At 30.1% G+C, this 13,004-nt stretch overlaps 1 protein-coding gene across 2 annotated transcripts; it reads left to right on the top strand.

Annotated features, from left to right (window-relative positions):
• The first annotated feature begins 6,907 nt into the window (after positions 1–6,907).
• LOC108321683 (putative E3 ubiquitin-protein ligase LIN) lies at positions 6,908–11,031 on the top strand. 2 transcript variants are annotated; one of them, XM_017553513.2, is made up of 7 exons: positions 6,908–8,108; positions 8,216–8,354; positions 8,445–9,409; positions 9,508–9,655; positions 9,868–10,122; positions 10,243–10,552; positions 10,720–11,031. In XM_017553513.2, exons 1-7 carry the CDS (start codon positions 7,018–7,020, stop codon positions 10,869–10,871), a joined length of 3,060 nt encoding a protein of 1,019 aa, XP_017409002.1. In that variant the 5' UTR covers positions 6,908–7,017; the 3' UTR covers positions 10,872–11,031. The 2 variants fall into 2 exon arrangements, with proteins under 2 accessions (XP_017409002.1, XP_017408996.1); XM_017553507.2 differs by having other exon boundaries at positions 10,717–11,031.
• The last annotated feature ends 1,973 nt before the right edge of the window (positions 11,032–13,004 follow it).

Genomic DNA, 13,004 nt, shown 5'->3' with positions numbered 1-13,004 from the left:
CACATGGGTTCAGATCTGCAACGTGAAAATTGCTTGCTTAAAGCCTTGAGATTAATCTATAAAATCTCATAGGAAAAGCTTGTAAATCACTTTTGGATTGTAGTAAAGAATTTCTGCTGAAATGCATAGTAAATTCCTTCTCCAAGAGTCACTTCTTAGCTTGATTTCCATTGCAACTTCCTTCCACTCTAGGAAGCCTTCTGAGTTGTGAATCACCTCTCCAAGCTAGCCTCCATATCCATTCACCATAATCACCAATCATCCGCTGCTTCACATCCAAAACTCCTAACCAATCTGCTCATGAAATTCCAAGTCTGCAGCTGCTAATGCTACTGTTCCATTGGTTTCAGCAAGTTGTCCAAGTCTCTTTGCACCTCCAATCTCACGGATCATCTTCTCTACATCTCCTAGGATGTATCAATGTTCTACCGAACTATCACACATAAGGTTAGTCTTTGGCATATATAATCCTTAGAGTTGTTCTTATGAAAGGACCTCATGTCACTATCACTACCTAATCATCCTCCTCTACATGAGTATGAATGATCAATAGAGTTTAGGATAGGTTTGCAACATAGAACAATCTTTATGTTAATGCACACCCTAGTGAATCACACCTCAAATATGATTTCCTCCTTGAAAATCTTTACATTATCACCAATTCATACTTTGTTTCGTATTTATCAGATAATAACACCTTTATGATACCAATAATATTAATAAAACTAAAAAAAAAACCCACAAACACATACAAAACAGAATGACACCCAACAACATAAAATGTGAGCCTAGTGTTGGCTTCCAAGGGGCTTGACACCCAGCAGACCATTGTGGTGGACAACGCTAAGGCCCTTGGAACCCTTCTGGATGAATTTTTAGATTTATGCTCAGTGGCACAAGGTGGCTTCTAGCAACACAAAGTCAGCAAGCTCCTTGACTTTGGTTTCGTCTAGTAGAGCATAGACTCACTCAATGACAACCAAGTCAGAGGCCCACGATCCAAAATGGCATTCGAGGGTATCATCTACACCTACTGACTTGAAAATATGAATTGGCGCCTAGTGCCCCTCTACTACCACCCAATGCCATGATAGAAAGTGTTACGAATGAGGGAGTTTAACTTTCTCAAATTGGTACTTTCTACTATTTCCTTTGACTTAAATAGTTTTAAAAAACTTTGTAAGTTCTACCAATTTGTCAAATTACTCAAATTAAGACTCTCGCATTCCATCACTCATCAAAACCCATAAAAAACATATAAAAATACAATCTCACATTTTAACCACTAAAATAACACATTACCACACCATATCAACACACTCCAATCAAATTTCAATAGTGTACCATATCATCACAATCAAGATGCAATATCCAACTAAACCATAAATTAACCACATTCAAAGATACAAGCTAGCTTCTCTTACCAAATGAAGCTGCTCAAACTTCTTTAAGACACCAAAACTCCTTCAACTTCATACAATGTTCTATCCACACATAGAAACATTACAAAGATGATTAGGTCATACCGTTATAATCACTCATCAATAGAGATTCATATAAAAAGCTCTAGGAACACATGCAAGTAGAGAAAACCTACATGTGAATAAAGGACAAATTTGACCAAGAAAGGAGCGAAAAAATTAACTTATATACTCAAATGAAAAAAAAATTGATCATGAATAGAAAGAACTCGTCGAGAGGATCGCTCCTACCATCTTAGATTTTCAAACATATGAACATAAGGTGAGATAAAGTAAAGAGAAGACAAAAATCTCTAAAAATGATTTCTAGAGAGATAATGTGTTTTAAGAATCTCGTTTATAAACTTTCTATTTATACTTAAGTATTTTAATATTAAAATAATTGACTCTCATTATTTTAAAGATACTATCAATTTTAAATGTTACTTTCTATATCTTACAAAAAAGTGACCTTACTTTAATAATAAAATAAAAACCTTAATACTCACTTCTCTTATGTGTTTGAATTAAGAGAAAAATTTGAAAAAGGAAAGAGGAAGAAAATGAAAGAAAAAGAATGAAAATTCTTATTTAGATTAAAAAAATCAAAAGTGAAAAAAATATATAAAATGATTTAATTGGTATAATAAATTTTAAAAAATATATAAAATAATATATTTATAAAATGATCAAATTATATTTGTTGTTAAAAATTAATTTCATTTTGAATTGTAATTTTAATTTTACTATTATTATTATTAATAATATTTAGGTTTAATTGCTTATTTAGTCCCTAAATTCACTACTAAATTTCAACTTTGTTCCTGTTATTAAAAAGGTCTTAATTTTATCCCATTTTATATAATTTGTACCAATCAAATCCATTTAATTAATTTTACGGTTAATTGTGTGCTGACATGAAAAAAGGTCTACAATTTTTTTCTCTTTCTCATATGCTTTTCTACGTGATGCGGATCCAACTTTTATAGTACATCTGATGATGATGGGACTCCAAATACGTCACTCTCCTATATATCTATTTATTTCTAGATAGTACATTTTCTCTCATATGTTTGTAAAGATAGTTTATACTAATACAACAAGGTTTATTATAAATATATATTTATACCTTTTTCATGTTCTCATTTTCTTTCCCTTCTATTTCTCTTTTTTGCTTTACGTAATCATTAATTTAAATCCTAAATAATAATAATAATAATAATAATAATAATAATAATAATAATAATAATAATAATAATAATAGTAATAATAATAGTAATAATAATAATAATAGTGAAGATTTTGAAGAAAATAAGATTTTGGTATACGTTGGCCCTAGAAAGTTGGATTTTATTTTTTGTTGTTGTATTCATAGTATTTTTCTCTATGTTCTCTTCTATTAAAGAAAGAAGATAAAATATACACTTTCAATTTGTTAAATGAAGAATGAAATCGTTAAACAAATATTTTTAACCTTATGTGATTTTATTTTAGAGTTAATTAATATTAAACTAAATAGTGATATTTGTTAGAAGAAGAAAAGTTCTAATTAAATCTTTTTATAATGGATTATGCTGGTGTAATTAAAAGTACCGAATAATTAAGAAAGTTCGAAGTTGATTTTGATAGTTTTGCAAAATCACAATAATAAGACAAATTCTGATTCAAATCCCTTTTTGAAAAGTTTTAATGTTTGGTATGTAGTAAGAGATTGATTAAGAGGAGAAAGGAAAAAGTGGCAGAATTTTTTGTCATGCGAGCACACAATTAACTTACAAAATTAATGGAATACACTTTATTGATGCAAATTATATAAAGTGAGAACAAAATTGTAACCTTTTTAATAATGGACACCAAGTTGAGACTTAACAGTGAATTTAAAGACTAAATAAGCAATTAAACATAATATTTATATTGATTATTAATTTTATTATTCTATAAATTTATTTCACTTTCATTGAATATTGTACCTACCCTATCTAATAGATTTATCAAATAGCAAAACTCAATAAGGTTTATTAAATCTCTTTATCTTAGAATAACCTAAAAGACATCTATTGAAAAAATATTCACATATTAATGCAATTTCACCAATTTGATATTATGGTTATCATGATTGAAGATAACTTCATTATTATTATCTAAGGTAAGTATATTGTTAGGATTACAACATATGTTCAGAGTCCATGTTAATTCTATAAATACCATTTATGTTTGCAAATGAATATTTACTCAATTCTTATACTCACTACTCTATTCTCATAGATACTATAATTCTTTTATTGACTTGAACGTTAGAATTTTTTTGCAAATAGATTTTTTCTCATATTACAATCTTTAAGGGTACACATCAAAGTCCTCAAAGTCATTCTGATTACACCCCTTTACCAAGAACCGTAGTGTAGACCCTAGTAAAAACAAATATTTTTATCATTTTATCATTTTATTACTATTATTTATTATACAATTTTATTTTATTTTTATTATTTTTTATCAATATTATTATATAGATTTATTTTATTATTATACTATGTAATAAATAATTATATAATTGATTGTATTGTATAATTTAAATAAATAAAATTTATTATTTATATAAGATAATTGATTATCACATTATTTGCTGTTAAAGTTGTAAATAAATCATCTTTGAGTTAGATTTTCATAAAAAAAGAAAGGTCCAAATATGTCTTTCCCGTATTTTCATGGTCGTATTTCTGTTTAAATTAGTAGAAATAAACCACTTTTTTCATCAGTGTTTTTTCTTATCCACGAGAAGTACTCCGGCATAAATAAATACATCATTCCAAATATCACCGTCCATTTTTAAATAGGAGAATCCATGTTAGAACTGATTTTTTTTTATTAGTTTATAGATTGCCTTAAATATATACGTATTTAATGTTAAAAATATACTGTGAAACCTAACAATGTGAAAGTCCAGATTTTTTTGTTGGATTTTTTTTATTATCTTCTGTTAAATATTAAAAATATATTAATATTAGTATATTAACTTTCTTTTAATACATTTTAAAACATAAAAATTAATAAGTATATTTTGAAGTTATACCTTGATGAAATAAAAAAAATTCAAGTTTCAGACATGTTATCGAACATTGTCTTTTGTGTTGGAATTGGAACTCCATGAACTGTGCTCCTTGTTGTCCTATACTGTGTGTACCTTTATTATGTCCAAAAACAACACTACTACCAAAACCACAAAACAGTAACGATGGTTTCCATTTTCGTACCCACAATTTACTTTAATATTTAATAATAATATTTTTATATTAAATTAAATTAAATAATTCAGCGATTAATATATATATATATATATATATATATATATATATATATATATATAATTCAATAATTATATTGTATTTAGGAAATACAATAATTAGTATCACAAAAGAAAAATATTAGTATATAATTAATTCTTTTTATTTGTTAATAGTTAAAAGAGTTTTTAACAAAGAACTTTTTGTAAGTAAAATAAGTAAAATAGATATTGGATGTTTTGTAATATCAGTCCAATGATATTATTATCATCAATCATTTCTTTGAAATATTATTGGTTTTGAATCATGTATTAAAGGATTAAAAAAAGTATTATTTAAACTATTTTTTACATCGATTTTTAAATGATACGAGACTATTGAGATTGGTAGAAACATAAGTTTCTGATAATTCAAGAGAATGATTGATTATCCTTAATAGAGAGTTTATTAAAGAAACTGATGGTTCATCTTAGACTCCCTTATTGACCCCAAAATTGATGTCAACGTTTCAATCTCTGATTATCGAATGATATTATTAAGATAAATTACTTATCACCTAAGATATTATTTGTTTTAGAGACTAAAAATTTATTATCATTTTATTTTTAAAAACTATCTTGAATGAAAAAAAAATATTTAAATTACCTTAATATTAACTCTTAAACAATATAAACTATAAGGCTTGAAAAAAAAAATTAATTACTTAAAACTAAACATATATACGTATATAATGTTGTTTGTAAACACGAACAAGAGGAAAGTTATTATTATGATGAAACATGAAAATAATAAATAAATATTTGAAGTTCTTATAAGCTTATTTTCAATTGATTGTTTGATAATATTTTTTATTTATTAAATAAACAAATTTTTATATTATTTTCTTTTAATTTTTTATTGATTAGATATTATCTTTGTTTCTTTTTACCACAATTTTAAAATTAGTATAAAATAATAAAAATTATTTATTATTTTATATTAACTATAATATTATTTTATTATCATAAAATATATTATTAATAATGAATACAATAAGATTTGAATACCTAATAAAAAATTGAATGAAAATTTAATAAAAAATATACCAATTCGGGACATATTTAAAAGTTAATCAAATCTAACTAAAATTATATTTGAATATTTATGATTAAAATAATAAAAATAATAAAAATATTAAGTGGTTTTAAATTTAGTTTTTATATATTGTTATAGTAAAAAAGAAAACTTAGTAAGTTACGAAGTTACGAGTTAAAAGACCTTGAAAGATTCAGCATACATGATTGATTGATTAGCCCAACACTTTTCTTGTCTGCATTTCTGTTCCTATGTCTCTTACTGTCTCCACTCTCATTCCTAGCTGTCTTCTCTTCTCTACTTTTTCTTCTTTCCAATTCAACACCAAACTGAAAGAAATGGAAACAGAATAGCGTTTTCAATACATGGAAATGCCAAAAAACAGAAAATGGAAGAATGACTGTTATTATGCACTTTTTTTTTTCAAAAGATGAACAAATAACATAAATGCAATGTATAACAATATAATACATTATCATTGTTTTTTCTCAAATAAATCTTTTTTAGAAAAATTACATAAATAAAATTTTCTAAAGCCTTCATGATAACTTTTAATAATTGTCATGTAACTATTTAAAGAGAAATTAGCGTTTTAATAAATATATCTGATAACTATTAATAAATTAGCCTTTTAATAAAAATTTTTATTATACTAAAAGTAAACTATAAATCGATTACTTATCCTTTCATGTATACAAATAGATCTTTCTACTCCTTACACCTTAAAATTTGACATCGAGGAGTCAAATTCTAAATTATATATAATTATATTTTATGATTAATTGTCAGTATAAATTTGGTAAACACTCAACTCTCTATATCAAATTATAATGGGTCTATTTGGGTTCAGTGTGTGTAATTTAAAAAAAATATATATATTTATTTGAGAAAAAATTATACATGTTACTTTTAATGAAAGTATTTAACTATGAAGAATATATATAATTGATTAAGTATTATAATAATAAATTTTTAAATATAAATAAATTTGTCTTTCTTTTGAACTAATTTCTATTATTTTCTACTCTCTATTTTCTTCCTTTTTTTTTACTTTTTTTCTTTCTTTCTTTTTTAACACGGGCGGTTTCTCTCTTCTGAAGAAACAGTTGATTTGTATTCGTTGGCTCTGAATTCTAAGAAAGTGGTTTTACTGAAAGCTCAAATTTTTCTTTCTTTCTTTCTTTCTCCCATTGCCATTGGAGATGACTTCCCTGAGAGAGCTTCTCACAGAAGAAGGCTTCTATCAAACAACTTCAAACCTCAACCCTTTGAAGCCAAAATTCAAATTCTCACCACAAACACCAGAGATAATAATAAACTCACTCCCTCTACACATATGCAACGATCGAAAAAGCCTTGATTGTTCCAACAACAACTTGGACAACTCCACCATACGAACTGGGTCTTGGTCTTTTCAATCAAACTCTCAAAGGGTTGGTTCAGTTTCTGAAATTTGGAAGAATTCCAAGTCATTGCTATCACCGGGTTCCAGAACCGTGGGACCTCCCATGAATGAAGTAGCCACCAGAGCAGTGGTTTCTATCCTCAGTGGCTACATTGGAAGATTTTTGAAAGATGATCATTTCAGGAAAATAGTGAGAGACAAGTGCAGTTCCTATTTGATCAGAAGGAGAAACGGTTCTGGGTCAGAAGATGAGGTTCTGGTGAACATGAAACTAGCCATGGAGAATATTTACAAGTTGGTGCAGGATCAAGGGACAAGGAAAGAGATAAAGATGGAAAGCTTAAGGAACTCCATTGAGCTTTTGACCATAGTTTCTTCATTGAACAGTAAAAGTAAAACATCAAAGGAAGCTGGTTCAACTTGTGGAATACCCAATTCCCATATCTCTGCTTGTGCTCAGCTCTACTTGGCAATAGTTTACAAGCTTCAGAAGAACAACAGGATTTGTGCTAGGCACCTTCTGCAAGTGTTTTCTGATTCTCCATTTTTGGCTAGGACTTACTTGCTTCCTGACCTTTGGGAGCACGTCTTCCTTCCTCATCTTCTCCATCTTAAAATTTGGTATGCTGAGGAACTCGATGCACTTTCGGCTTCGAGTGAATGTCAGGATGCGAAGGATAATACAATGAGGACTTTGAGTAAAGTGTATGGGAAAAAAGTGGATACAGGAACTGCTTTGTTTGCTTTGTATTACAAGCAGTGGCTTAAAGTTGGGGCAAACGAGCCTCCTCTTCCTGTTGTTCCATTGCCATCAAGACCAAGTCGAGGATCATCAAGAAAAATGTCTTCTGATTCTTTTGTTTTGAGTTCTTCAACCAACAAAAACTTGTAAGTAACGTGGATATTTTGCATTCTCTGGTTCATTCATTCTAGTTATGTTTTCACAAGAAACAAATAAGGTAAATGGTAATTTGTGTTTTGGTTGCTTGCAATAGATACAAGGAAGTATTTGGCCCCAAACTAGAACTGAAATCTACCGCCCTGGCTGATCAAAATGGATTGCTGACAATCAAATGGGGCTCAGGGAATGATGAAAATTTGTATGGAGATGACTACAACCGCAGTTCACTTCAGGTAAGTTTCAGTATCTTCATTGAATGACAGATTTAAAATATAGAATGCATTTGAAACATATAATGGCCTTTTATTTCTCACCTTTGGCAGAAACAAGACTCTATATTCCTTGGAAAATCTTCAACGTCAATTGACAATAGTTATGCTGAACTAAAGCCAGGGTCACAGAGATTGGACTATTTCCAATGCTTTTCTTGTAGGAGTATGCAAGCAGAAAGCTTGACGAACAGCAACTACACATCCTGCAATGGTTCATTTAGAAACGAAGCAACCGCTCTTTCAAGCGAATTTGTTCGAGCTATTACAACTATATGTTCATCAGATGTTCTCAGTGAATGCGAATTTGCAATTCGTGTGATTACCAAAGCCTGGTTGAACTCTCATGTTGACCCTCTAATTGAAGAAGCAGTGTCACAATCTAGTGTAGTTGAGGCTATCCTGGAGATACTGTTTGCCTCAAGTATAGATGAAATTCTAGAATTGGCTATATCAGTTTTAGCAGAACTAGTAGGGAGGAATGATGCAATTAGACAAATTATATTGAGCTGGGATCCACAACTAGATATCTTTGTGAGACTTTTAAGAAGGACTGGCCTGTTCCTAAAAGCTGCCGTTCTGCTTTATCTGTTAAAGCCACAGGCAAAACAGATGTTATCACCAGAATGGGTGTCTCTTGTACTTCGAGTGTTAGAATTTGGAGACAAAGTTCTAACCCTCTTCACGGTTCAATGCTGCCCTCAAGAGGCTGCAATTTACTTTATGGACCAACTTCTTAATGGTTTTGATGAAGATAAGAATTTAGAGAATGCTAGGCAGGTTGTTTCTCTTGGGGGATTGACCTTTCTTATGAAAAGAATTGAAGAAGGAGAGATTCACCAGAGAAACAAAGCTGCTTTGATTGTTTATAGTTGCATTCATGCTGAAGGAAGCTGCCGGAGTTTTCTATCTGACAATATAAAGAAGAGCTCTTTACTAGAACTCATTATTCTCGACAATAGTAAAAGTTGCAGTGGATGTGCCTTTGCTGTGCTAGCTGAGTTGCTCTATCTTGAAAGGCACTTTTTCCCTACCTAACTTTTTTGATGATATCTTTTTATTCTTCTCTTTGTTTCCTTACTAAATTGTGCTGACATGAGTCTCTTGAAATTGTCAGAACCACCAAGATTTTAAATTTCTTAAGGGGACTTAAAGATGGATGGGGTGGCCTAAACACAATGCACATTCTGTTCATCTATCTTCAGAGAGCTCCACCTGAACAACGGCCTCTGGTTGCAGCAGTATTATTGATGCTTGATATTATGGTAATTCTTTCAGCCTACTAATCCTTGTATGGAAACATTAACAATATTGTTCGGAGAAAAACATTTCGGTGAATAATTTTCCAAGCTGTTCTATAACCAATTGTTTTGTTTCCAAAATCAAGCTCTTAGACTGTTTAACCGTCCATTAGTCCGTAATATATCAAGTTTAGTTTGTTGAAGAGTTCACCAATGGAAAAGCAGTTGTTTTGCAGGAAGATCCTTTCAAAGAGAGCTTTTATAGAGCAGAAGCAATTGAGGCAATTATGGTTGCTTTAGATTGTCAAGTGTGTAATGATATAATACAAGAACAATCAGCAAGAGCTTTACTCTTGTTAGCAGGACACTTTACTTATACAGGAGAATCATTAATGGAGAGAACTTTTCTACACCAAGCTGGCTTTCAAGAAAAGTGCATGGAAGGTTCCTCATATGGCAAGGAAATTGTTGTTTGTGATTCAGCTCACAAGGTAGTTATTGGATTATAATTATGCAATTGTAAAGTTTCATATCCCTAGTTCTATAAACATGAATCGCTTTTAGTATCACTTGCAATTCAAGATATTGATTGGTTGCATGTTGCTGATCAGAATGAAGAGGACAATGAAGCTGAAACATGGCGAAGAAAAGCAGCCTGTGTCTTGTTCCAAAGTGGAAACCAGAATTTACTAAAGGCACTTTCAGATTCTTCAATCAATGGAGTCCCAAGTTTAGCACGAGCTAGCCTTGTAACAATTTCTTGGATGAGTAGCTACCTTCACTTAGTTGATGACAGAAAGTTCCCACCAATGGCATTCTCAATCCTCACGCCACTGCTACTAAAATCCTTGAATTATGATAAAGATGTTGGGGCAAGGGTGTTGGCTTCATATTCATTACTATGCCTTGTAAAAATTTCAGGTATGAACTATGAAACCTTGAACTATGAAGGGACCAGTTGCTTCAGTTTTGCTCTCAAACTTTTAGATTTGACACAAGAAAAAGTAATGGGATTTTAATCAGAATTTTGTATCCTTGTTTAACTCTTCTCTTTTGATATGTCCTTTGTTTTGGCAAACTTGTAGCAGGATGTGTCTCTTTCCTGGCATCACTGGATAAAGATTCAATCAAACATCTTGAGAATCTCTCTCTTGTTACGTGGACTGCCAATGAGCTAATTGCAATCATCTCCAAAAGCAGCTTGCAGTACAAAACAATGAAAAGCAAAGCTCATTGTTGAACTCTTCCGTGTGTTTATTTGTTCATTCTCTTTCAAACACGCGTGATTGTAACCTCCACCACCCTTGAATTTGCATAGCTGATTAGTTTGAGTGGCAATGTTTCTAGCAAAAGTCTACTTGTTTCATTTTATGACAGCTTATGATCTCACAACCTGAAAAGCTTGTTCAGCCAAAGAAAGAAACAACTAACACGGGAAAACAGTAAAATAGTGTTGCGTGCTAAATCATATCCAACACAAGAAGTTACCCATTGATCATGGTATTATCTTTTGGTTCCTAGATTACAAAAAGTGTCCTTATGTCAATGTCTTTCTACCATCACCCCACAAAAGGAAAAGGAAAGAGGACAAAAAAGAGATGAGAAAAAGGGGGGCACTTTATTAAGCATTTTGCATGGATAACAAACTTATCTCTTGCGTGCGTGGTTGTGCATGTGCACCTTCATGCTGGAGGCTGTGACAGACTAAAGTAACCCCCCACCCTCTCTAAGGAAAAAGGAATCTCTTGGCAAAAAACTATTCTCATGCGGGAATAGAAGACAAACATGTGGATGAGAATGTGATCACTCGTTAGGAACTTCACGAGGCCAGATAACTGTTTTTCTAAGCTCATAGTAACTTCAAAATTAAACCCATGCCATACACACATAAACACGCAACTATTAAACTTTGATTAGTAGTCAGGCTGGTCAAGAAATTCATATTTTTTTCTTTCTTCAGTGTCCTTTTTCGAGACAATACTAATACAAAAAAATAAGACTTTTTAAGCATTTTATTTTGGACCTTTTAGGTATAATACAAGTCCGCTGACATAATTTTACATCAGTTCCTCTAAATGATTGATATAAATTTACCTTAGACCTTAAAAGGATCGATGTCAATTTATGTCGATTTTTTAAGAAAATCGACGTAAAAAATTTCGTATCCAATACAAAAAATTATGAAATGAATATCTCTGAACTTTACGGTTTGCATGTTAAACAAAAAAAATTGATCAAGTTGAGGAAAATTTATGAAATAAAGAAATCAAATTTAATACAAAAATTAGATTATTCCTAAAGAAGAATTTGAGTTGTATAGGTTTAAGGATATTGAAACAGAAGTTCTTCCTTCACATAAGTAACTTCGAATCTATACAACTTAATCTTCTCTTGTTTTTACACTACCTAACATGAAACCTGTAACTTAGAATATATTTTTGTTCGTCACTCCTCTCCAAGGTTACTAAAAACTCGGAGTTGAAAGTCTTATATTGAAAAAAAAATGAAAAGTTGAATGATATATAAAAATAAGTACCCACAAACCTTAAGCGTATAGGTTTTTTCAACTCATACCTCAAATAGTTAATTTTCTTAATTTATTCAAGTAAAAAAATTTCAACAATTATTTCAAAATTGACAATTGAAGTGTTTTTTTAAGTGTATTTATCTATTTTTATGTAATATAACATTTTCCCTTAGAGATGAACTAACTTTAATTTTAAGAATATGGTAAGAAACCATACTCAATAAAATAAACTATGCAAAGTTGAATGGTTTATAAAGAATTAACGTTATTCTTTACAAAAACCTTAAAATAATAAAATAATAGATTTTTTATTTTTATATAATGCTCTATTTTTTTATTTGTATATAATGTGACTCGTTCAAATTTTCAATAATCTCAAATGTTTTTTCTTAAACCGTATTTGTGTATTTTTATGTAATATAACATTTACTCGTACATAAACTCACTTTAGTTTTAAGAATAAGAAAATATGGTAAGAAACCATAGTTCGAATTTTCAACAATGTCAAGTGTTTTTTTTAAACCGCATTTGTCTATTTTTATGTAAATATAATATTTACTCGTACATAAACTGACTTTAGTTTTAAGAATAAGAAAATATGGTAAGAAAGCATAGTGAAGAAAGTATGCAAAGCTGAATAAGTTTTTGGGACACTTAGATTCCAACTGTTAGTTACTTTCAGGCCAAAAACAAACATGCATCGCTGGAACAGAGGTGAAGTCCTACGTCATCTATACATTGATGTTTTGGCTCTCTGCATATGGCCTTTGGTACGATTTATAAATCTTGGCATCTAACGTAATGCTAATTTCCCACACGTATGAAGACAAACCAAGTTTCTTCAAA

Source organism: Vigna angularis, chromosome 1 (assembly GCF_016808095.1).
Source record: "Vigna angularis cultivar LongXiaoDou No.4 chromosome 1, ASM1680809v1, whole genome shotgun sequence".
Lineage (NCBI taxonomy): Eukaryota > Viridiplantae > Streptophyta > Magnoliopsida > Fabales > Fabaceae > Vigna > Vigna angularis.
The sequence above is the reverse complement of the archived record's forward strand: the minus strand, read 5'-3'. Positions and strand labels throughout refer to the sequence as shown.

Coding starts and splice junctions, on each gene's coding strand:
- LOC108321683 (XM_017553507.2), top strand. CDS start 7,018: ATGACTTCCCTGAGAGAGCTTCTCACAGAAGAAGGCTTCTATCAAACA. Junction 9,410..9,507: donor GAGTTGCTCTATCTTGAAAG/GCACTTTTTCCC, acceptor TGAAATTGTCAG/AACCACCAAGATTTTAAATT. Junction 9,656..9,867: donor TATTGATGCTTGATATTATG/GTAATTCTTTCA, acceptor GTTGTTTTGCAG/GAAGATCCTTTCAAAGAGAG.